The sequence below is a fragment of the Aedes albopictus genome, chromosome 3, assembly GCF_035046485.1.
Source record: "Aedes albopictus strain Foshan chromosome 3, AalbF5, whole genome shotgun sequence".
NCBI classification, from domain to species: Eukaryota; Metazoa; Arthropoda; class Insecta; order Diptera; family Culicidae; genus Aedes; species Aedes albopictus.
Window position 1 is genome coordinate 8,241,823 of NC_085138.1, and position 25,846 is coordinate 8,267,668.

The 25,846-nt window shown below is 41.3% G+C and overlaps 1 protein-coding gene across 1 annotated transcript in view; it reads left to right on the forward strand.

The window, feature by feature from the left end:
• Positions 1 to 6: 6 nt before the first annotated feature.
• The window catches only part of LOC109426325 (jmjC domain-containing histone demethylation protein 1), a 56,263-nt gene continuing 30,423 nt past the window's right edge, over positions 7 to 25,846 (forward strand). The window contains exon 1 of the mRNA XM_062858674.1: positions 7 to 722. Within this exon, the coding sequence (XP_062714658.1) occupies positions 675 to 722 (48 nt within the window). The 5' untranslated portion in view covers positions 7 to 674. The remainder of the gene's footprint in view (positions 723 to 25,846) is intronic.

Genomic DNA, 25,846 nt, shown 5'->3' on the forward strand with positions numbered 1-25,846 from the left:
GAAGAACCGAAAATTGTGTTGGGTTGCTGCTGTGGATGTGAAGTGAACGCGTTTGCGAGAAGAGTGTCGTCGTGGATGCGGGTTGGAATCGTGGGAGGTGAGACGACGAGCGGTTGTTGGACGATCGCAGGGGCAGCAGCCTGGCAAAAGCGACGACGACTGAACTGAAGCAGTCAAGTCAGTGAGAGAACGTCAGCCCAAGTGTGAAGTCGGTGCGAGTTTTTGTCCGCAGCCACAGTGGAAGAAGCTAATCGAAAGGAAAAAAAGTCCGAGAAAAGGAGTGGAAAATTGATAGTCACACACGGTGTGTGCGAGTTTTCAAAGTTTGTTCTCGATTCCGGTGCGCTTTCTGGCGGAAGATTTGGAGGTGATCTCCTGGGCAGCCCTGCTGCTGCTGCTGGGTGGTGGCGAAGCCTCTCGGTGCTGAAAATTGTGCGTAATGTGGTGTCGTGCTAAATCATCGCAATAGGCTCCGAGCGAAAAAAAGTGTGGAAAAAATCAGTGGTTGAAAATTTTGCGTTCGATCGGCGGCAGTCGGTGCTGCTGCTGCTGCTGCGGAGTGATTCCAGAATCCGGAGCGTTCCGGAGGGTGTTACCGGCGGCCCAGGTGCCGCGTAGATTGAAAATAGATCACCGGAGGAATACCACGAACCACGACGACGACGACGACGACGATGTCTGATAAAGTGTCGATATCGCCATCCAAAAGTCGGAGGCAATTAGTAAGTGATGGTTGTTCTTCTTTTTCACATATTTCCCCTTTCCGCCGCCGCCACCGCTCCTCAACGGAACCCCTTTCCGTTTCCCCGTTGTTTCCTTTCCTTGTTCTCTCCACGATTGCACGTTTTGAAGAGGGAACAGCAAAAAAGACCGATTTCATGCTGGGGGTGTCCGAAAAGTCAAAACCTTTGGAATTAATTTGAATTTCTATTTTATGAAACTCATTTCGGTATCATAATGGTAATTTTTTCCGAACTGGTTCATTATGCAACTGAAACGAATTGCATAATGAAAAATAGTTGCATAATGTTCATTATGCAACTCATTGGAGTTGCACATTATGCAACTCAAATGAGTTGTATAATGAAAAAAATCATTGCGTAAATGTTTGTATGTTACTCGTTGCAAAACTAAAATTTTTCGGGACATAAATAACTATTATGCAATTCAGTGTCATAATTTATACTTTTTAATACAGGTGTTCCATTTTTGTCACATTAATCTTAAGGTAATGCATCTATGAATGAGAATAAATCACCCGTGATGGCATAAAAGACGTATGCGCCCCTGGAAGCAGGGTACGCGTTTTTCGTTTCGTTCAGCTGTAAACAGTGCAGAATTTAACCAGTAACTCCTAAAGGATTTCCAGAAGAACTCCTGAAGGTATCGCAACAATCCTGGAGGTTTCCCACAAGGAGCTTGTAACGAAAAAAAAAAACATTTGAACCTTATAAATGTGCAACACCCCACGTTGGGCGCCAATGTAACGGAGAAAAGTTTTGCGGAACACTACAAATGCATTGTGCTCACGATGGGTACCACAATAGGCCGTATGAATAAAGTTGAGTAAATACTCTTTACTAAATCTGTGTGAAGCCGTGGAGCAAATCTCTGTGAAACTTCACAGAGATCTGAGTAAAGAGTATTTACTCAGCTTTATTCATATGGCCTAATGTAGACAACTGCTACCAGAACCCTACACATGCGCATTTTATTTTCCGCACCGAGCCCCACATTTTGAAACTAATGGGATACGAAAAGTTAAATGGAACATTACAAATGCACAAACCACAAACACGCAACATATAACTAAATTGTGCCCATATGGATCATCCATATGGATAACGAAGGTCGAACCCAGGATGACGAGGTTTCATAATTGTTCTTGGTCCATCAGTTATCCTAGAATTGTATTTTGTTTGGCAGTAGCTTGTTTTGGTCTAGGAATTTCTAATCCTGAAGGGGGCATCTAGATTCAGGCAACAACACAAGACCGTCTACAATTTGATGTCCGTGTTAGGGGACGGCTTGCGTGTTTTGTACTGGATCGCTCCTGAATTACACATTGAAATTCAGGGATAGATGTACAAACCTTAGTATAACTTACAAAATAAACTGACAAAATCAAGCATAATTTTTCAAATCGACGTATCTAACTTTTTCACTGATCTGAGTAAATTAATGGTCGATGTTGACGACCATTTCACTAAAATAGTTTTTTATAAAAAGACTTTTCATAAGTTTTTTCGTGCTTAGCATCACCAGGGATATAGCACGCACTAGGTAAGAAACAAAACCTACTCATTCCATATCATTTTCACAATGAATTTTGACAAAAATACACATACACCGAGTTGGTTAGAGATACGTCATGCCAGATACGTCGCTTTTGTATGGTGCCAGTTTGGTGTATCTGTTACTTTTGATTTTGGCTAGATACGTCGTTTGGTTTTCTCATATATCAAAACGGTGTATCTATCAGTAAAGTTGTAAACATCAAAATAGTTAGATATGTCGTTTCGAATAATATGCTTAGTTAAACAAATTAAGCAATAAATCATCAAACAGTGATGTGGATTCTTCAATTTGCTTTATGAACCATGAATGCAGCTGTTAACCCGGATTTGTTTACATTCTCGAGTTACGTTAGATTGAAAAGTTATGCTTGAAATGTTCTCAACAATTTACAAACGTAACACGCTCTTGGAGAATATATTGAAAGAACTCCGTTAGGATTTCTACATGAAACTTCTGCAAAATTCCCACAAGGAACTGCTGAACGGTTTCCACAAGGAACTCCTCGAGAATTTTCTATAGGGAACTGTTCCTGGCGGAATCTCCTAACTAAATCCACTTAGAGGAATTCTTTGAGATATCTTAAACGGAACTATAGGTTGAGTTTCTAAGAATACTTTGCCAGAAATTCTGTAGGAAAACTTCTGAAGAAAATTTTTGATAAATTCATGGAAGAATGACTGAAGGAACTTTTGACAGAAATGTCTAGATGAAATGCACTCTAAGATTTATCCACACAAGATATCCACTACCTGAAAAAACCTGGAAAACCGGGAATCCTCAGGGAATTTTGCACAGATAAAAAAAATATACATTGGGTCGTATGAAACAGTGGCGAATTTTATTGCATGTAAATCTACTTAGAAATAGAGTCCATACAGTTTACTACATCGTGGGTATGAATAAAAAAAAATGTGTAGTGTTAGTGTATCCTTCTAGAAAATCGGCTACAATGATTTTTCCAGAAATACCTCTGGAAGTACCCCTTGAAATTCCTCCCAGAGTTTTTTACAAGATTATCGCACGCCATTTGTCTTGGTATCTATTCCTTTTTAATTCCTTCCGGATTTCTACTAGCACTTTTCCAAGATGCGAACATTTTTTTCAGGGTTTTTCCTTTTCCAGAATTCCGGAATTCCGATCGATTTCTTCTGTAATTTTTACGGAGATCATACAGAATTTTTCTATGGGTGTTCCAGTGGCGATTCCCTAACCTGAACTCTACCTGTTCAACGAATGCAAATTCTTGATTCTTTGCAATAAATTGGCATGCAATTTGTAGAAAATGACGAAAATAACCGTTTCCGCCCATTTTCAATTTGATTCGGATGCTGAATTCTCCGCAAATTTAACTTTTAGGGTCGTTGAACAGGTAAAAAGTTAGGTTATGGTATTGCTCCCAGAGTTGCCGTGGGTTTCCACCAGAATCTATCCCGATATCTCCACAAGAGTTTCTCTCAGGATATATCGCAGATGTTGTCGCGGAATTTCTGTTAAAGTATCTCTCGGGATTCCAATTGAAGCGTTATTTCTGGGATATCTACTAGAGCTCCTCAAAGGGGTTTAAGGAGTTTTTCACTAATTTTCTGCAGAAATTCCTTCCGAAATTTCTTCCGAAGTTTCTCCTGTGATTTCTTCAAGAAATTTCCGACAGCTTTCTTCTAGAGTTTCTTCTTAGATTTCTACAGAAGTTTTAGCTGGTATATTTCCCAAAGGCTTTCGAGGGATTTCTTTTGGGACTTCTCTCAGAAGATGCCTTCCGGTGTTGATCCTGGGATGTTAGAGTTTTTAAAGAATTTATCCTGGACTTTCTCTTAAGATTTTTCGGAGTTTTCAGGGATTTCAGTAGGAGCTACTATGCCCGTGTAGTTGCCGGCTTAGAATAGCACTACGGACTCCCTGTTCCGGGGGAAAAAGTCCACCAAACAGGGAACCCCAATCCAAGGCGTCAGGCGACCCATGCTGAGGGATGAATGGTTGAGGGGGTTTAAAATATGCTCGATCTTTAACGGAGCCCGTAGCGTGTGTAGGTCACCCTTTTGGGTTGCGTTGCGGCGAAAGATCTACTAAACTGAAATCTAGTGTCGTCCTATTTTTCAATTTTAGAATGTGTGTTCTGATAAGTCTAAGAATCATAATATTTAGTCCTTGTTACTGGTATCTTGGTGGTTTCCAGTTTTTGAATTAAAAAAAAGGTAACCAACTTTACTTTTCAAGTAGTTAAAAACCTCCCCATTCGAGGCTAAACTCAATGCAAAGAAAAATCAATTGGGTTAGGGATTTATGTATGTACTAACACTTCAAAGACTGGTAATGCGACATGCACTATACTAAGGATACGGGTAATGTCACAATAGATTTAAAAACTGGTCGCAGTGACAAACCCAAACAGAAAAAAGGGATCCCATCAATTCTGAAGGTTTCCGAAAACAGACGCTTAGAGGATTACGTGAAAGAACTTCTGCAGGATTCGTAGAAGGATCTTTTGAAGGATTCCCACAAATAATTTGTGAGGGATTCCCACAAGGAACATAATTATGTCTATGCCAAGTAACCGTATGCCAAACGGCCTTATGTCGAATGACTTCATGCCAAATGACGGACCCGTTTTCGTCCCTTAGTTCTTATGAACGAGTAACTTGATTTACAGTACGGGCTTGGTAGTCTAGTGGCTACCACCTCTGCTTCAAATGCAGGAGATACTGGGTTCAATCCTTGGCTCGTCCCTTTTCTCCTATTTTATATCTATCAATCTACTTTATCTCTCTTCTCTAAATGTACATCTAATGTATATTCGTATGTTCATGCCATTGCTAGAACCAAAACAGATTTGCAACTTCCAACTTCCAACAGATTTCCAACTTCCACATATAGCATCAATCTATCATATAACGCCTGCAAGTTATGCAACCAAGCGAACTGTGCTGCATCATCTTCACAATAAATAATCTTTACACAATGTATAACACCTGACATCCACGCACCAATGGCGTGAACCCTCTGCCAAAATTAACCAATTCTCAACAACAGACACTTCGACATCCGCAAGAGCTTGTGCAGGCCCAGAGAACTCGAGGGCATAAAGTGGACAAGAGAATGCAATCATCACTTTCCTCCCTTTTCTTCCATTCACCAGCAACCTGACGTAGTAGGCGTCATTGTCGCCTTAAAAATATAATATCCACCAACACTTACACAACTGAAGATGTCTGTTAGTCCTGAGCAGTTATCTTATTGGTTCCTTGTGTAAGTATAGCTGATCTGGCGCTACTCGAATAGCAACTACGGGCGATCATTCAAGCTCAAGAGCTACGTGATTTGAATGTTAGAATGTTCGATGGTACCTTATGTGGTTTAAGCTTATAATTTAGCTTACCCTTCATCAGGATATCGTAAAAGCTGCGATGTGATGTGTAGCATGTATGTGTTTGTTACACATTTATATTTGACCACTTCCGGTGGGAACCCAGAACCGATTCCGGGACACTTCCGGTAGTAACACATGTGGTCTGAGCATGGGTCTGAGCCTACGGTCTTTGCTAACCGTTCATCAGGTGTCTAGCGAAAACGGAGTCGTGGGTTCGAATTCCACCAGAACTCGATTATTTTGATAAATTTCATCTCTCAATTTGTCAATTAGCAAAATTCTGTGCCTCCTAACTACAAGTTATGATATATGTAGTTCATTTATTGAAGGATTAATCGTAACTTGATGTATCACTTAGACAAGTTTGATTCCCTTTCGTATTTTATCCACTTTTTACTGATCACCCGAAACTAACTCTGGAGCACTTCCGGCGAGAACCGGTTCTGAAATATTACCGATATGGTTTGATCCTATATTCTTGCTAGCCATTCATCAGGTGGGTCAACAGAAACTGGTTCCGGAACACTACTAAGTATTCATCAGGTTGTCGAAAGGCCGTAATTTGATCACTTTTATATTTAACCACTTCCGGCAGGACACCTGAAACCGTTTCCGGAACACAATAGGTGGTTTAAAATGTTCTTGTCAACTGTTTATCAAATGTTCGAAAAAGCCGCGGTTTGACGTGTCATGTGCATTTTCATATCGTCGGTTTCCTGCAATAGGGGCACAATTCAGAATTTGTCATTTTTGAGATTTTGAAGGCAAATGACGAAAAACTATGTAAACTTTTATCTCACAAAGACCCGTTCTGAAATCCGTTGAGAATCTCGATATTTTCACATGTTCATCAATTTTCCGCAATATAGGCAGAACACAAAATCAGGCAACTTTTTCAATAGTCGTTGAAAACAAAATTCATGAAACAGATAGTTGTTGAGTTGGTTCAACCACACTCAAGGCACTGTGCTTCAGAGCAGATCAAAAGACCTTGTTTTTGTTGATCAGCTTGAACTAAAAATATCTTTATTTAATATGTTTATATTACAACTTCAATACAATTTACTTACAATTATCAGTGCCGTAATATTCTTCAAAAATGGTTTCAAACCGCTCTACTTCGAATCTGTTTCGATTAACTTATTTTTCAATCTACTTAACTCGCTTCAACTGAAGGAGCCCACCAATCTATCTTCCTCTTTTGTTATAAATTCCATCCAACTAAATAGCGACTGCATTGATCCAGGGTGACCAGTATTCACTGGCGCGTCAACACTTTAGTCTCTTTCCATGATACAACAATCAGAATTCGTTTACTTTTATCAAATGATAAGAGAAATAAGTAAACTTGTAGAAGGTGCTCCAAGATTCCTAATTTTTAAATGCTTATTCTGAAAATTCACATTTTTTGAGTTGTGCCCCTATTGCAGGAAACCGACGATATGTGGCGCCTTTCTGGAGTACCGGTCCGGAACACAAAAATGGCCATAACTCCGGAACGGCTGGACCGGTCCGAACCATTTTTAGTACGAAACAATGGGATCAAATCCCCCACCGAATGAACTATCGGTCGTTTAAGTCGGTTCAGATTAACTGCCATAAATAATTTAAGTTTTTGTGACATTACACACACGCGCACGCATATACACACAGATATCTCCGCAATTTGTCGAGCTGAATTGATTGGTACAAGTGATTTGACCCTCCGGGTCTTCTATCGAAAAGTCATTTTTGAAGTAAACATTAGCCTTATACGTACACTTAATGTACCAGACATGGCACAAATTTCCCTAATGGAGGAGAACGTGCCTCTGGAGCCGTCACTTCTGATAGTGTACGAGAAAAGTAAAAACTGTAGAATGGGCTTCGGAGAAGATATACTTTAAGAATTTGCTGTAGACGTTTCTAAAGAAATACCGAGAGGAAGTTTTGGAGTGGGTTTCAAGGAACTTTGGAATGCATTTCTAGTAGAAATATAATAATGTTTCTATAAAAAAACCTTGGAAGGATTTTCCAACAAAGTAACTTCTCGAACTTAGAGGAATTCCTGCTGGAACTACTAAAACTGCTAGATCACTGATGAAACTTTTGGAGGAATCTCAAATGGAACTCCTGGAGCTATCCCTGAAATAGCTGCTGGAAAAATCCCGGATGGATTCCTTGAGAAACTTATTTTGAAGCATCTCCTGAATATGTTCCTTACTCCTGAAAAAAAAATTCTGAAGAAACTTTTACACAAAGAATTGCTGTAAGAACCCCTGGAGGAATCCATAAAAGAAAGGAAAACTCCCGTAAGAGTTTCGACCAAATCTATAGAATTTAAGTTAAATTCTAGGAAACTCCAAAATATTCCGCTGAAGAAAATCTGCAACAATGCTCTAATATTTCTATTACAAATATGATGTGTATTTTTATTTGACTTCCTAAAAAATTTCGGAAGGTTTAACAAAACCTATCTACCAGAAGCTGTTAAAGAAGTTCCGAAGAGAATCTGCCCATGAATTACCGGTGAAATTTTCAGTGTGATTCGGCATATACTTCGGTTCGAACTGCTAGTGTAAACTTTGGAGAAAGGAAAAAAAAACTTTGGAGAAACTTTGCCAGGATAAATTACTGGAAAATTCTCGGAGAACCTCTAAAAAATCCAAGGAAAAGAATTCAAACTAACTTTCTGAAGAAAAGTAATTGCTCGAATCAAAAGTTCAGTTTTCACCCAGTACTAAATTGGTGCAGTGGAATGCACCACAGCCTTTGAACGTAACTTAAGCATCTTATATTCACAGGTCTTTCACAGAAAACGCTCGTACATGTTTATTATAAGGGTGTCTTAAATGTTTTGTACCTGACCCGACTCAAATACAAAACACTGACTGAAGACCACCTTACAATTGAGGCCAACAGTTTCTGCACGTTTCCTCCTTAAATTTCCGTGAGTTTCCCCTGGAGTTTTTCCGAGGACTTCTACAGGATTTGCTTTACCAATTTATCCTGAAGATTCTCTGGTAACTCCTCAAGGAGTTTCTCGTGGGATTCATCAGATTCGTTTACTGAAGAATTCCTGAAGCATTTGTTTCATGAATACCTGACTCCAGTTATGACTTCAATTGAGTTTTACAACGATGTCATATCTTGTTAATCATGAATCGAATAACACCTTTTGGGTTCGTTCAAATATTACGTAACGCTAAGGGGGGAGGGAGGGGGTCCAGCGCTTCGTTACGCTTCATACAAAACTTCAATATTTTTCATACAAAAGTTGTTACGTGGGGGAGGGAGGGGGTCTAAAATTGGCATATTTTGCGTTACGTAATATTTGAATGAACCCTTTCCCCGTAAATCTTGAAATTTTTGTCCGTAAATCCTGAAATATGCGTAGTCAGCATTACGCAGACAATCAATCAAGACGTCGTCCACACCATTTGTTAACGACCAAACGTGTTTAAAAAATTTCGATAGATTACCGAACACCCCTAGCTCTAGTTCCTGTCCAATGCGACTGTGTCGGGTGTTGCGTACCATACAACACACCGATCCGAAATGGAGGAGGCATGGCACTTGCTAGCTGGTCGCTGCTGCTGGCGGGTTGTTGTTTGGCCCACTGATGGAACACAACCGATTATCAAGTGCATGCTGATTAGTCTTGGCGGAGGAAGCGAATCGGCCCGGCCGCCTGCCTCAGAACAAGACGACGACGTATGTACCCACCAACTAACCAACTCGGTGAGAGGAGACGCCATAGCAGTAATAAAAATTTCCGAACGAATCGTGAGCTGGCTTGTAAATGGAGCATGTAAACGACGGTGGAATCACGCGACAGATCTAGAACCTCCGGAGGAACTACACGGATCTGGGCAACTGATCCGGACAAGGCGACGAAGCCCGTCAGGAGATTAGCCGAAACATCGCCGTCGATCCGCCATCACATGCATTGCGGCATTTTTCGAGAGAATGATTTCATTCATTTTTCATCATGCTTCGACTAATACCTTTCAACCTACGTCGTGCGAGTGCGGGTCGAGCCTAGAAGCGCTCATTCGCGTGAAGCTGCTCAAGCTCAAGAGCAAGCAACCAGAAGCAGGCTGGACTGGCAACTGACAGGCAGTCGCCGCCGCCGCCGTGGTCCGCAGGCAGTGGGAACCAGCGCAGCAGAGCTCTCTGGCAAACACAAACACGAAAGGCAGGGCAGGAGGGAAAAAAAACGCCAAGCCCTGCTAATGCTCTCCTCTGGTCGGTCGTATACGAAAAACGCTGAACGCTGCTGAGGCTGGCATAATATAAAATGTGACAAACGACGAAAAACGATGCAAGCAGCAAAAGGGCGACCGATCGACACGTTCCGAAATTCACACGTCCGAATCCATGCGGGGCCGTCCAAGCACTGCTGATGAAAATGCGGGACAAGTAGTAGTCGAAGCTGATGAGCTCTACAACAAACAACCCAGGCTGCGAATTGCCTGCGTACGTATAGGTACCACCATCAACAGAACAGAACCGCGGAGCAGATGAGAGAGAGGATACGGTCGAAATTGTGTTTAGCTGACAAATGCCGAAGGTTACCGATGTGAGAACGCTCTCCCACCCACGGACCCAGCGGACACGGATGTCAGGGGTGCCAGCGATCCTCTTCTGGATGCTTGTGTTGCGAATCCCTCTTAGGATTCTAGATGAATTTCTCTTAATAATGTGGAGGATCCCTCTCAGGGTTCTAGGGCAAATTCTTTCATGATTCTAATGGGATGTCTTTCAATAATGCAGGTGAATTTCTCTTAAGATAGAATGGAATAATCTGCCAGGGAGTTCTGGGGATATTCGTCTAAGCATTTTTGGAGAATACCGAGGAAAAACTTCTCTCAGGATTCTGAGGCAATCCGTCACAGGATTCAGGGAGAATCCATCACAGGAATTTGATCAAATCCCTCAGGATTCTTAAAGAGTTCCTATGAAAGCTTCTGATAGAATCTATCTCAGAAAACTGGAGTAATCTCTCTCAGGATTCTAGGGAAATCCTTAACAGAAGTCAGGGAGAATTCCTATTGGAAGAATCTTTATTTTTTTTTTCTAGTATAAGGTCTACGGATGCTGGTGCGATAATTTTCTGCATTTTGAAGGAATCTCACAGAATTTTGGAGGAATCCTCACAGTTATGGAAGAGTTCTTTTTAAAATTCTGGAAGAATTTGTATCAACAGTATTACATGGGAATACCTATCAGAGTTTTAGGGAATCTCTGGATTCTAAGGGGATTCATTTCTGGATTTAGGGGTATTCCCTACCAGGGTTCATTTCCCTTTCAGGATTCTAAGGAATTTCTGGATGATCTGTTTGGATTCCTCTAAGGGTTCTGGAAGACCCTCACTTAGAATCCCACTCAGAATTCTGAAGAAATCTTACTCCGCATTTTCAGGAACTCCTCTCAGACTTCTGGGGAAATCATACTCAGCATTCTCATAATTGTGGCGAAATTCCTCTCAGAATTCTGGGGAAGTATTTCTTAGGATTCTGAGGGATTTTCACACAATATACTAGTGGTATCCTGCTAAGGATTCTGCGTAAGATCCTTTTAAGGTTTTGGAGGAATATTACTTAATATCCGACGGGTACTCTTCCAAAGATTCTCCGAAAATTCGACTTTCTGGAGTAATCCCCATCAGGATTTTGGGGAAATTTCTCTTAAGATTCTGGGGAATTTGTCTCATGATTCTGGAGAAATACTTGGGATTCTGGGGCTATTATTAATTATCGAAGAATTTCTCACGAGATTCTGGGCAGAATTCTATAGAGAAATTTGGATTTTGGAGAATCCCTCGCAAAGATTTTGCGATTCCTCTTAGGGTTCGAAAGAAATCCTTCTCAGCATTCTACGAGAATCCCAGTAGAATTCTGTTTTCTGTATTCTGGGGCAGTTAGGAGAGTCCCTCTTAATAATCTGGGAAAATCCCTGACAAGATTATGCGAAGATTCTTTTGAGATTCTGGTGTAAACATGTGATGTATTCTAGAGGAATTACTCTCAGAGTTTTGGGACAATCGCTTTCAGGAGTTTAGGGGAGTCCTTTCAAATATTCTGGGGGAATGACTTTCAGGAATCTGCGGTAATTTTTCTGATTATGTGGGAATGCCTCTCAGAATTCCAGAGAATCCTTCTGAAGATGCTGGGGAAGTCCATTTTTGAAGATTTCTTAATCCCTATCAGGAAGAATTCTTATAAAATTTTGGGAAAAAAATCTATAGGATTCTAGATATATTTCTCTTATGAATCTGGAAGAGCCCCTAACATGAGCCCTCTGAGGATTCTGGGGAAATCACTCTTCTGGGTAATTTATTTTAAGTTTCTTGGGGAATTCATCTTAAAATTTCGATTTTTTTTTGTGATTTTTTTTCAGTATTCTAGATGAATATGTCTCATGAATGTGGAAGAACCGTTCTTGGAATACCTCTCAGGATTCTGGGAGAATTTATCTTAGGATTCTGGGATAATCCTATTCAGGTTTCTGCGATAATCCATTTTAGGATTCTGGAACATTTTGAGAAAACCCCAAGGAGAAGCTTCTCTTAGGATTCTGAAACAAACTATCACATGATTCTGGGAAGAATTCCTCTCGGAACTTTGAGACAATCCGTCTCATAGATATGGAGTAATCTCTCTCAGGGTTCTGGGAAAAACTTTAATAGAATTCAGAGATAATTCCTACCCCAGTATGTGGCAACCCCAATCCCACCTAATGCATCTGACACAAATATTTACATACAAGATGTTGGATTTTTAAAAATGGCGTCCTCGCACCTTGGTGATTCCAACCATGATATCGGAAGTCTTGCACATTAAAAACAAAATCACCGACTTCGGTAATGTTTTACCAAAATCTCAACCGTTAAGTTTGTTTTACCGGAAAAAATCGGTAATATTAGCAGCTTTTACCGAACTTCATTAGAGTTTGCCAGTTGAACGATAACATTTTACCGAACGCATTTTTACCGATTTCGATAAAAATTACCGAACGCGACTAGCTGTGTGCTCTCTTCTAGCATTGTGAAGGAATCTCCCTCATAATTCTAGAGGAACTCCTTTCAGAATTCTGAAGGAGTCTCATGAAAGATTTTGGGGGAATTTCTCTCAGGAGTCTGCGGGAATTTATCTTAGCATTATATGGGAATACTTCTCAGAGTTCTAGATAATATCATGAGCTCAAGATTTTTCTTTCGAATCAAAAATATTAAATTTCATTTTTTCTAGAATGCGCTGTCTAAACGTTTTATCCATTTTCGCATCTGTGTCGCGAAATGTTCGATGTGCAATCTCAAATTTTGATATTGAATTTATTTAGACAAACAAAACATACCATGAACTTGAACTTCATGCAGCAAACGAATCATTTTATAGCTTTGTAATATTTTATAATATCGAATCGATGTGAAAACATCGATTCAAAGCATTCGATTAAAACGGTGAATCGATTAACAAAAATCGATGTAAGTTTTCAAAACTAAAATTACAGAACGTGCAATCCTCTTACTTTTATCGGTATTGGGTTGATATGTTGTGGTATACCAGTATTTACAAATCTTATCACCGTTGTGAATATTGCGTTACTAACCGGAACAATTCGTTCCCAGTCATCTTAGCAAACTACAGCAGAATAATTTGGCATTGTACGGGACTCGACTCACGGTCAAGGCGATTTACTCTGCCAAAGCTCTACTCCTCAATGAGGCAGCATCACACTGACAACCTTGGCATGATGCTTGCTGTCGTCACTGATGCTTGCTAGGGGAAGGGCAGGTAAGGGTTATGACACTGTCGTTGTTAATATCCCACAACCCTCGATCAAGTTATCAACATTCATATTTTAATACGTCTTTTCCCTGTTAGACAATACAAAGTTGATCAAATCTACAACCTTCTCAGAGTTGATGGACCAAACTTCATTAGGTTGCAAGTAACGACTACTAGAATGGTCGTTCAATGGTTGCACATAGCACTACTGCGAAGCAGATATTACGAGGTTTCCAACTCAATGTCATAATCGGGATGTTTTATTCTAAATCTGACCTGTACTCTTCTCCAAAAAACCTACTAGGCCAGTTTCCAGTTACAAGGCCAGTAAATGTGCACAGAGTTGCCTTATGAAGCTCCATGAGCTTAGTCTGTGTTATGTGTTTAATATTAATCTCGTATTGTGAAATCAGTTCGCCATGCATAACTCTATGCTCTTACAAACGTTTGAACTCCATCTTCACTTAAGGGTTTAATAATCAGAAAGGCTACGACACAATACATTGTGAATATGAACCTTGTTTTCCTAACCATTAACCCTCTAATACCCAAGCCCGCCTTTAGACGGGGTATAGTTTGAATATTTTTGTAATTTTTGTTTCGTGGAAAATCAAAAATTTTATATTTTTGACTGATATTTAGGCCTGTTTTGTATATCTCAAAATGGTATTTGGTGTATTGAAATGCGTATTTACATTTTTTAAAAATCATTGTAAAAATGATGTTTTAGTCACCTACTAGAAGTCATTGTTTATTTTGTATTGAATCGCTACAATTAACATGTTTTAAATTTTTCCCAAATGATTCTAACGTAGTTTTATAGTTTAAGGGAATCAAATACACTCTAAAATCATTTTCCTTAAAATTACATGGAAAATAAAATTTGCTATGAAAAAAAATAAAAATAAAAATATTTCAACAATAATCATAAAATCTCAAAATGTTTTCATCTCAAAAAATCCGTACCCCAAATAGGCTTCCAGCAAAAATATATAACTGTGGGGATGTTCAAAAATAAAAATTAGAAAAATTAAAAACTGAAATTCACGAAATCGAGAATTAAAAAGAATCACCTTCCAAAACATGTTTAAATCGATTTTAGATGACGAAAAATGATATTACGATCAAAATCAAAAATTTGGGTATTAGAGGGTTAAGTCAGTAGAAGTTTAGGTGTAATATAAGTGACGGTTCTTCATTTATCCCAAAAAGAAATAGGAAAAACACCATGATTCAAAACCAGTCAAACTGGCAACCAGGCCATCATTAACACGATCACGAATCTGTTCTAAGCCAGTGTGATTCAGACACGAACAGAACACCTATCCAAACTCACACAAACACTGAGTAAAGTCAATTCAAGCTTGCATGCGGCTGGTTATACGCCTCATCGTTCAGTAGCGATTTCTGATTCACTCCCGTGGAGTACTCCGCCGGGGTCGGATGTGTTTCCAAGCTCGCTCCCGTCCGGTCTGCCTTCGTCGTCCGTCGCAGTGTGTGATACAAACATCGAATCGAAAGCGATGTCCGCTCCTCATAAATATAGGTAGGTGCCTCTTCTGCTTGCGCCTGCTGCTGCAGCAGGCCCGCGAGAGCACGCGATAAATAAAAATAATTTTCGGCTTGGTCATCCCCGTTTCTCCGCTTGGCCCTGCGCCGGCTGGCTGACTGCCTTTCGGGGGGGAGATTCATTGGAGCAGAGAGTTGGGAGTCGAACCGATGATGAAGAAGAGACTGAATCGCGCCGAAAACGTAGCGCTAATAAACAGAACGAAAAACAGATATCCATGAGCACGACGACGTCGAAGGTACTCGCGGAAGATGTGGTGTGGGGTGGCGCCGAAGGAAGAAGAACCAAGGAGAGCTCGGTGATGGAACTGGTTTGCAGGTACCTAATGCCTGGTTTAGACGGTGCAAGTGACTTGATTCAAGTCAGTTGAAAATGCCCAATTGAATGCGAATTGAACGTGTAAACACCACCATTCATTTCACTTGAGCAACTGACTTGACTTGAACGAAAGTTGAACATGTTGAACTTTTTCATTCAAGTCAAACGAAATCGTCTCACTTGCCCCGTCTAAACCCGCGATTCATGTGAGCTGAATTCAAGTCATCTGTCAGTGAAATGAATTCAATTCAGTTTGCTTACGCTCCGCACGAGTTGAACAATGTAAACACTTGCTTCAACTGAGATGCATTCAAGAGCATTCAAGTGAACACTCAAGTCATTTGCTCAGTCTAAACACATCATTCTATTGGATTGAACATCTTTGAGAAATTAGCAAGTGAAATGCTCGTTTCAGTTGAATAATGTAAACCAGGCATAATGCCGACCAACGTGCTCAATTTGGTCGACGGAATCTGCAGCGGTTGGCTTCTGTATTCGTACCAGGCTGTATAATTTGTCCAGTGCTGTGTGCATAAAAGTCTGGAGGGTCTATATTGCCCAGTTTTAAGGACAGACTTGTTAGAATCCCAAAATGGCCGCCATTATGGCCAACTTTGGCACCTACTCACGATTTCGAGGGCACTAGTCTCTTCGTAAACAAAACCAGTGCACCTGAGCTTTTCATTTTAAGCGAATTACAAGTGAGCAAGAACAGAATAATGAAATACATTGTTGTTTGATGCTTGCTTCTTGAGATTTGTGCGTCTAAAGTTTCGATACATTGTTGAAGCGGGATTTCAAGAAGTTTGTCCTTAAAGGCGTGGGTATGCAGCATGGCCATGCTGAGGGTGACGGGTTCGATTCATGGTCGGTTACTTTTCGTAATGGAGATTTCCTTGACTTCCTTGGGCTTAGCCTTAGAGTATCATCGTGCCTGCTTCCCGATACATTTAGGGATTCCTTTTGAACTTTTCCAGAAATTCCTTCAGATATTTCTACCGGGATTCCCTCATTAATTACTCACGGGATTCCTTAATGGATCTCCCCTGGGATTTCTTTAGAAAATTCTACTGGGATTTCATCAAGGATTCTTCCAGGGAATCCATCAAGGATTCCTCTCAGGATTATTTCAGAGATACCTCACGGGATGTTTGCATCGATTTCTCCCGAGATTATTTAATAGATGTCTTCCGGTTTTTCCAGGGATTCCTTCAGCGATTTTCCCGGGATTCTTTTCCGAGATTCTTTCCGGGATTTCTTCATTAACCCTTCCCGAGTTTCCCACTGTGATGACTCCAGGATTCTTCCAGGAATTCCGTTACAAATTCCTCCCAGGATTCCAATGCGATTTCTTCCGACATTCTTGCAGGTTTCCTGCCGAAATTCATTCAGCGATTCCTCCTGGATCCTTTCAGCGATTTTTTCAAAAATTTCTTCCAAGATTCCATCATTGATTTGATTGATTGTCTTTAATGATTCCTTCAGAGATCTTTTTAGGACTTCCTTCTTTGATGATTTCTCCAGAGACTCCTTCAAGGATTATTTCTTATACTTTTTTCAGCAATTCCTCCCAAATCTTCCGGGACTCCTTCACTGAATTTTCCCGGGACTCTCCGAGATTCTTCCAGGAATTCTTCTAAGGATTCCTCCTGAGACTTCTACTGGGGTTGCTTCATGGATTTTCCCAGAGATTCATTGAGAGCTCATGTCAGGATTTCTTCCGGCATTCTTTCAGGTGTTCCTGCCGATCCATTTAGGCATCAAATTTCTACGAGAATCTTTCAGAGATTTCTTCCTTGATTTTTCAGGAATATCTCCTGAGTTTCTTTAAATGACTTCTCCAGAATCCTTGTGAGATATTTCAAGGATTTTTGCATGGATTCCTTTCCTAAATTTCTCCTTAGATTCCTTGCGATTCTTTCAGGAAAAACTGCAGGATTATTTCAGAGATTGCTCGCAGGATTTCTTTAGGGATTTCTGAAGGGATTCCCCTGGATTCTTTCAATTTTTTCCTCAAGGGATTCCTCCCGGAATTTCTCCCGGTGTTTCTTCAGGGATTTCTTCCTGGATTTGTTCTGGGATTTGTCCCGCAATTCCATGAGTGATTGCTCCCGTAATTGATTCCGATATTCTTTCTAGGATTTCTCCCGGAGGTTTTCCTGGGACTGGATTCCTCTATATGATTTTTTTCTGAAATGAACTAGCTTTAACCCTAAAAGGGATACCTGGGGTCCATTGGACCCCAGGCACCTTTCAGAGCTCGTCTTTGATGGAACACACTCAGCGAGGTGACGAAACTGAGGCCATGAAGGTATCCCTTTTAGGGTTAAGGACAGACTTGTTAGAATCCCAAAATGGCCGCCACAGTGGCTGACTTTGGCATCTACTCACGATTTCGAAGGCACAAATCTCTTCGTAAACAAAACCAGCACACCTGAGCTTCTCGTTTTAAGCTTATTACAAGTGAGCAAGAACAGAATAATAAAATGCTCTGTTGTTTAAAGCTTGCTTCTTGAGCTTTGTGCGTCTGAAGTTCTGATGCACTGTTGAAGACGTTTGTCTTTAATGACAACTGGAATAGGAATGAATAACTTAAAAAAATGGCGGGTAACGCCGACTACACTAAATTCTGTTTTTACGCGATGGATGCGTTCGCGCAAAAAAAGATCGTGTAAAAAAAGTTCGCGTAACTTCGAGAAATCGCGCAAAAAAAAATCCAAAGGAATTTTTTTTACGCGATTTGCCCTCCGCAAATGATCAAAATCGCGTAAAAAAAGTCGCGTAACTTCAAGAAAATCGCGTAAAAAAAGTCGTGTAAAAAAAGAATTCAGTGTACTATGATAGTGATTTTCATGACCTCGAAAGCAATCGTCTTCAACATCCCCTCTCACTTGTGGAATCCATCGATCCTTGCTTTCCTTTACATTTCGCGGAACTTGGTACGATGCTGTTGGGCTTCCTCGTGTCATCAGATCGCTTTCGTCTTTTTCTGGGAGTAGGACCTCTCTTGCTTTCGGCGGCGTTCAAATACATCCATTTTCTTTTTTGTTTCAACCAGACACAATTATGGCTCTTCGCAACAAATTCGCTTTCAGTATCCTCATGAGCTTTCTTGCTCGGTTCAAAATCCGTACCGGCCCAAGGTTTCCGATTGTCGGTTCCACTTACTTCCGTTACTCCACTCTTTTTCAACAATGGCCTTCTTAGGAGCTTCTCTCTTGGAGCATAGTCTCTTAGATATAGTTCATCGACATCCTGGACATGAACATCCCTTGCTCTGTTCACAGGTCCATGAAGATTGAGTTTCTCCTCTTCTTGATTGAAGAATATAGGAATTACCATAATTTCTTGTCTTCGTAGGTTAGTTGACGCTCTAGCAATCATCGGAAGTATATCGATCTCCAGCTCGTACAAATCGCCCTAGAGGTAGGCCGTTGCAATAAATTGTCCATCCTTCTTCAACGCTGCTTCCTGTTTGCCGAACGAGACTTCTACGCCTGCATTGGTTAACTTGCTTACCAATTTAAGGTTTTCTCTAAGTCCTTCAACAACCTTTACATCTTGTGCTTGCCGGGCCACTTCTTGGTTACTCATCCCGTCGACGACTCCAGCTTGATACGCGAGCAATGATTGACCTTCCTTAGCAACGTGGATAACTACAGGCTTCGTCAAACTTCTTAATTCCGTTAAATATCTGTTCGATCTCACCAGATGTTCGCTTGCTCCAAAGTCTAGCTTGAATTTGATCACCTCTCTTCGCTTTTCCATGGCAATGCCGCTGTTAGCCATGAAAACGATCGCTTTCTAACTGGAATCACTTGCCGCATTTGCATCCTATCTTGCTTTCAGCAATCCTTTTGAAGATGACCTTTCTTTCCGCACAGGTAGCACTTGCCCCTGAACTTCATATCGTCCTTGATTCCCAAACAAACGCCCGCCGGTTTCTCCTCGTTGATCTGGTATCGTTCCATGCGCTTCGATTCCTCACTCGACAGCCGAATTTTCATAATTTCGTACGTCAGGTCAGCTTCAGCAAGATTTTCCAATGCCGTAACCAGAGGGTCAAATAATTCCGGCACCGTGAGCATGAGAGCCGAACACACATCACTTTCTTCGAGCTTCGAACCAGCCATGCGGAGTTGACGCACCAAATCTTCAAACCGCAACAGATGGCCTCGAACCCATTCACCGTCTTTCAACTGAAGTCTTGCAATCTGCTTCCTAATGAGTGTTTGCCTTCCCGCCGACTTCTTCATGAAAACGTCTTCTAGGCTCTTCCACATCGTCTTTGTCGATTCCCTTCCTCTCAAGCATCCAATGTATTCGTCCGCAATAAAACTCACCAACAGAGCCTTAGCTTTGCTATCCATTTTCGCTTATTTCATTGCTTGAGCCGGATCCGCTGAAGCTTCCACAGCAATTGCATCTCAGACATTCGACGCCTCCCAGATACGTCCGAACTCTGAACTGCCAGATATTGAATCCTTGTCCATTGAATTGTGGAATGCCGTGGGTTGTAGCTTCTCTTCGTGTATAGTCCATAACCTGTAGAGTTACAGTCTGGTAGTCCAACGAACAGTCAAATGAAACTCAGTAATAGAACGAATGAAATGAACTAGCTTTAACGACAACTGGAATAGGAATAAACAACTTAAAAAATGGAGGATAACGCCGACTTCTATGATTGTGATTTTTACGACCTTGCTTTGTCTTCTACAGGAATAGGTTCGTAACCCTAGAAGAGGGTTCTAAAGCTTACGTGTACCACAATGGGGGTACAAACAGCGCCCTGAAACGGGTACTGCACTGTAATAACGCATAAAGCGTAAAGAGAGCCTATAGCTCTTTACCACAGTGGGTTAAGAACAACAGAACGCCCTGAATATTCAGGTTTCTGAAGTCAGTTTAACTTAAAAAGTGTTTACCAAGTCCTCTGAAACGCAGTTGCGCACTGGACTGGACAGTTAGATATCCAATGAAACGATGTTCCATAATCGGATTCACAGCTTTCAAAAATGCAAATGAATCAGTTTGCTCAATATTCGCCATGTGATAACTGAGTCGGTAATGGCCAGTCAATGCTTTGATCAGCATGCTGCAATTCTGCTTAAACAGATTTGTTAGATACTTCGCCACCCTTGGAGATGGCTCACTACAATACAATTTGGTTTGACGACATGACTCCAAACTATTCCAGTATTGTCTGTGTTGAGTAGCAGTCCAGGTGTGAATCTAAAGCTTTATCCAACACTTCGATATCGGAATAGCAGGGCCAATGAAGTCATGTGATGCTCCAGTGCGAGCTAACTCATCAGCCAATTCATTTCCAGCGATGGAAGAATGGGCAGGTACCCATACAAGGTGAACAGCGTTTGCTGAATTCAGCTCCTCGATTTGAGTTCGACAAACGATAACTATCTTCGACCTGGAGTTGGCCTTAAATAACAGCTTGGCTATCTGAACAGAAGTAGGGGAAATTGTGTATTCTCGGCAGTTTTGTTCTCTTCGTCATGGGGGGTTTTTTGAAACCTGTAGGTCTCAGAGTTGGCCTCAGATCCTTCCCAACCAAGCTGAGTTATATGCCCAAATTTCAGGCAATTCGGCCCACAAAAACCCCCCATGACGAAGAGAACAAACCCGCCGATAATACCCATCGTCACCCTATATTACTTTGCCCATTACGTGCTGCTGAAGTGCTGATTGCACTCCGCACATAAGAGCAAAGATTTCGGCCTGAAAAAACGGTGCAGTGTCTACCAAGTGAGTAAGACTGATACACATTAGCTCAGCACCTGCTCGACCTTCGAGAAGGGAGCCATCAGTGTAACATACGATGTCGTCTGAAATACTTCTTTCCAGATATCCAGATGTCCACTCTTCCCGGGAAGGGAATTTCGTGGAAAATGTCCTATATGGAAAATTACAAGCAATTGTAAGATCACTTGGAGCAAGGACAATTTTGTGCCAATTCACCAAAAGTGGAAACAACGAGGTGTGTGTTGATGTGCGGTTCACAGGAGTTTCCTCTAGTAGACCGAGTACCCGTAGACGGTAAGTACAAGAAAGTGCTTCTTGTTTGAGGTGAATGTGTAGTGGAGCAACGTCAAAGAGAACTTCGAGCGATGCCGTGGGAATTGAAGAGAACGCTCCAGACATCGCCATTAAGCACATCCTTTGCAGATGGCCTAACTTTGGTTGGATCGTTCTCATTTCGCCCTTTTGACACCACACAAGACTTCCATAGGCCAATATTGGCTGAACAACAGCTGTGTAGATCCATTTGATATACTTGGGCTTAAGACCCCAAGTTGTACCAAAGGTTCGCCGGCATTGATTCTAAACTCAATGTGAGGTGTCCAGGAAAGCTTGGAATCAAGAATGACTCCAACGTACTTTACCTGTTCAGTCACATCGATTTCAGAAGAGAGACGCAAAGGTTGAATGCCATTACGGTTTCGCCTTTCCGTAAAAAGAACAATAGATGTATTACTCGTATTAATCGAAAGGCCATATTGGCGACACCAACCCTCAACTACCTGAAGGGCGCTTTGCATCAGTTTGAAAAGGGTGGTGATACACATATCAACTAACAATGCTAGGTAGTCGTTGGCAAAACCATAAGTAGGAAAACCGCTATTATTGAGTTGCCTCAATTGCGTATCTGCCACGAGATTCCACAAAAGCGGTGACAAGACTCCCCCTTGGGGGCATCCACAAACACTCAATTTCCTAATCACTGCTAGACGCAATGTCGAGAAGAGATATCGGTTTTTGAGCATTTGATGAATCCAATTGGAAATCATTTGAGATATACCATGACTCCGTGCGGCTTCCAAAATGGCATCGAAAGGCACACTGTCAAAGGCACCCTCGATATCTAAGAAAACACACAAGCAGGATTCCTTTCGAGCGAATGCCTTCTCGATATCGTAAACAACTTTGTGTAAAACAGTCACAGTGGACTTCGGTAAGTAGGCATGTTGTCGGTTCACATGAAGAGGCACGTTAGCCAGATGAACATCACGGAAGTGATGATCGACAAGGCGTTCCAAGCATTTCAAAAGAAAAGAAGTCAAACTGATAGGCCTGAAACTCTTTGCTTCTTCATACGACGCACGACCCATTTTCGGAATAAACTTTACAGTAATATTCCACCAAGATTTGGGAATATACTCTGTAGCAAAACTGCAAACAAGTAGTTTTTTTTTGAAAACATGTTGGCTCCAGGAGATTTGAAAGGAGCAAAGATGTTTAGTGCCCACTCAACCGATTCTAAAGTAATGATACTTCGATCAGAAGCCAGAGAATTATAACTACAAGAAAAGACATCCGGTTCATTCGAAGATGTAATATCCGCACATCCAGAGAAGTGTGTATTAAATAAATATTTTAGAACTTCCTAATTAGACGAAGTCAAAGCGCCATTTGGCAAACGAAGTCCGTTCACTCGGAAAACTGACTGACTTCACTCAAACTAGAAGCTTTTGTACATAGGTTTTTCTAGCCGGATTGTTCAGCAGACCGAAGAGCTTTTTCTGGTAGGCCTTGTGAGTCGACCTGAAAGCCTCCGATCCAGCCGAATGTCGTCTGTGTCAACTCTTTCTACAGTGTTTCCTAAGTTTCGCCAGATCAGAGTTCCTCCAAGGACTGCAGAGGGCAAGCTTCTTCGAAAGCTTCCATGATGGAGGCCGGTGTAGTATCAACAGCATCAGTATCAAGGAATGATGAATATCCTTGAAATTTGACCGCAACCAAAGCAGTAAAGAGATCCCAGTTGGTTGACCGGGGATTCCTGAAACGCAAGGTTTGCGAAGTAACATTCAGATATTCAAAATCAGATGTAGCGATGATCAGATAAAGATTCTTCATCTGACGGCCGATTGGTCAACTCGTGACTAATTCTACTAGAGCAAAGCGTTATGTCTAGCACTTCCACTCTAGTTAAGTAATCCAAGATCTGTACTACTTAAGTACTCCATCAAACTGGAGCCTCTCAAGTTAATGTCTGAGCTGCCCCAGATGATATGGTGAGCATTAGCATCACTGCCAACAATTAGCGGAAGGCCTTTTGAAGTGCAGTATGCGATGACTTGTTTGAAAGCATCCGTAGGGGATGGTTCATCATGCGGTAAATAAACCGAACAATAGACGTATTTCCTGTTGAGGTTTCCAACAGAAACATCAATTGTGATAGCACAAGCATCTCTGGTGGTTAGTTCAGAGATGAGTGTAGCAACTATTGCGTTGTTGACAAGCACATAGGCTCGAGGCATGACACGCGAGTTTGCCATTTCATGTTTACTGAAAGTAGCAAACACCGGGTTCACAAGGTTTCCTAGATAGAAATTCCCCTTACGGAAGTAAGGTTCTTGGACCAAGGCCACTAGGTAACTAGGCAAAATTAAACTCTCTAAATCATATAGGGTAAGTGTACCAGTTATCGCCATAGTGGTTCCCTATTTGGCCATAGTGGTTATTAAGAAAGTTTTCAAGTTTTGACCTATTTTGAAAGTTTTAGTAGCAAGAATTTGAACGTATCTTGTCATTAAAACTCTTAAAATGATGCAAAATTTTGAATTATTTCAAATAACCACTATGGCCAAATAGGGAACCACTATGGCGATAACTGGTACACTCAGCCTAGGTGAAAATTTATACTTATCAATGACATCTTCATAATCCCACCCTTAGCCTCACGTTTGAACGGAAAGCATGCACAATGCACATGCGATTTGAGGCTGACTTGCGCTCTCATTACCCCATGCTTTGAAATAAAAATAAAATTTTACGTGCAGTTTGTCATTCTTTCCTAATCCTTTGAAAACATAATTTTGTACCAATATGGAAGTGAGTGACTGTATACTGTTCGCAAGTACAGAAGCAAAAGCCAATTTCCAAGTCAGACCCTCGCTTTTTTGGAGAATGGGATATTGGGATACGGATTGGTTTGGATGGAAGGATGGTCGATGTGTACGGTGATGTGCGAAGAATGCCGATTTACTCGATTGACTTCTGCTAGCTGCTTGCTCATCGAGAATCGCAGTGGATACACGCACCAGTAAAGCAATAACAATATCCCCAGCACATTTTTTAAGACGCTCGCCCGCCCCAAACAAGCTTAAACGCGGTTTGTGAGATGCGATAATGGTGCTCAAACTCAAAGCCCGCAAGAGGTTCGAGGAGAAGATGTGTGTGGTGCACCGACTGTTTGGATTTGTTTTCGGCCGCGAGAATTCGCCTGACTGCCGGGGCCGGCAATTAATGCTGACTCGTTTAAGCAGTTGTTCGAGTCCGATGTCCGATGGTGGTGGTGGTGATGAGAAGGGGGAAGGTAGCGAAAGGTAAATAGACGATTACGTGTTTACGAACATGAGCTATGGAGGAAAAATTGCAATGTTGACGCCGCGCGCCGGTGGAGCTGGTCGCGGAGTAGGTAATTGTAGGTAGATCAGAGTGCAATACGAGAAGTGTGAACGATTAGTCGATTGAGCCGGGGCTGACCGGAGATGTACTTATGCTTTGCCCTGAAGGTCAGATGCTTCCAGCTTGCAGGTTGTGACCCAATTCAATACATATCGGTTCTTCTTGTACAAAACAGTTTGAATTTCAGGGCGTCAACTAGTTTGACAACAACGTCAACTTCAGTTCCACAGTTATTGACTAATAGCTTGCTCAGCCAACGACCATTTTGCATGTGAATATCGTGTGACAGGCTCGAAGATACTCCAAGCCTTGGAAATCAAGAAAATGTCCATTACGAAATGTTCCATGACCGACCGAGAATCGAACTCGTCACCCTTATAGCATGGTAATGTTGAATTACTCGTACGTTTATCGCTTCGGCTATCTGAACCAAAGTTCTCCAAAATTTGTCCGGCAATTCCTCCAAGGATTCCTATATGGGTTCTTTCCGAAATTATTTTTTTTAACATCTTCCGGGATCCTTCCTAACCGACATTGCTTCCGGGTTTCGTCAATAATTCTACCAGAATTCCTTACGAAGTTCTTGGAATTTCATCCGTATTTCATCTGCTCATAATCATAATTGCTCCCAGAGTTCTTTATGGAATTTCAGCTAAGGTTCGACTGAAAATGTATCAAAGGATTCAACCCAGAATTTCTTCCGCACGTTCCCCTGGGGCTTCAATCTCCAGGATTATCAGGCCAAACATGTTTAAAGGTCCTATCTGCAGAAGAGAGGCTCTCTTTGGTTTCCCTGTCTTTCGTTAATATCTCAGCTGTTTATTTGTATTATGATTGTCTCCTTGCATTGAACGATAATCAATACAATCGTCTTTTGATTTGTACTGCAAAAATAGTTAAAAAGTGTGCCATTACATTGCAATAATTGAAAGAGAAATTGAACAAAGAGAGCCTCTGAAATGCGGATAGGACCTATTGAAATGTTTGGCCTGTTATTTTTTTAGATATAAGTCAGTAGTTGCTCCAGTAGTTCATCTTGGCAATTCTTCCGGAGTTTCTTTCAAGACTTCTCATAGAGGTTTCTCGTTACTATTTCGCTAA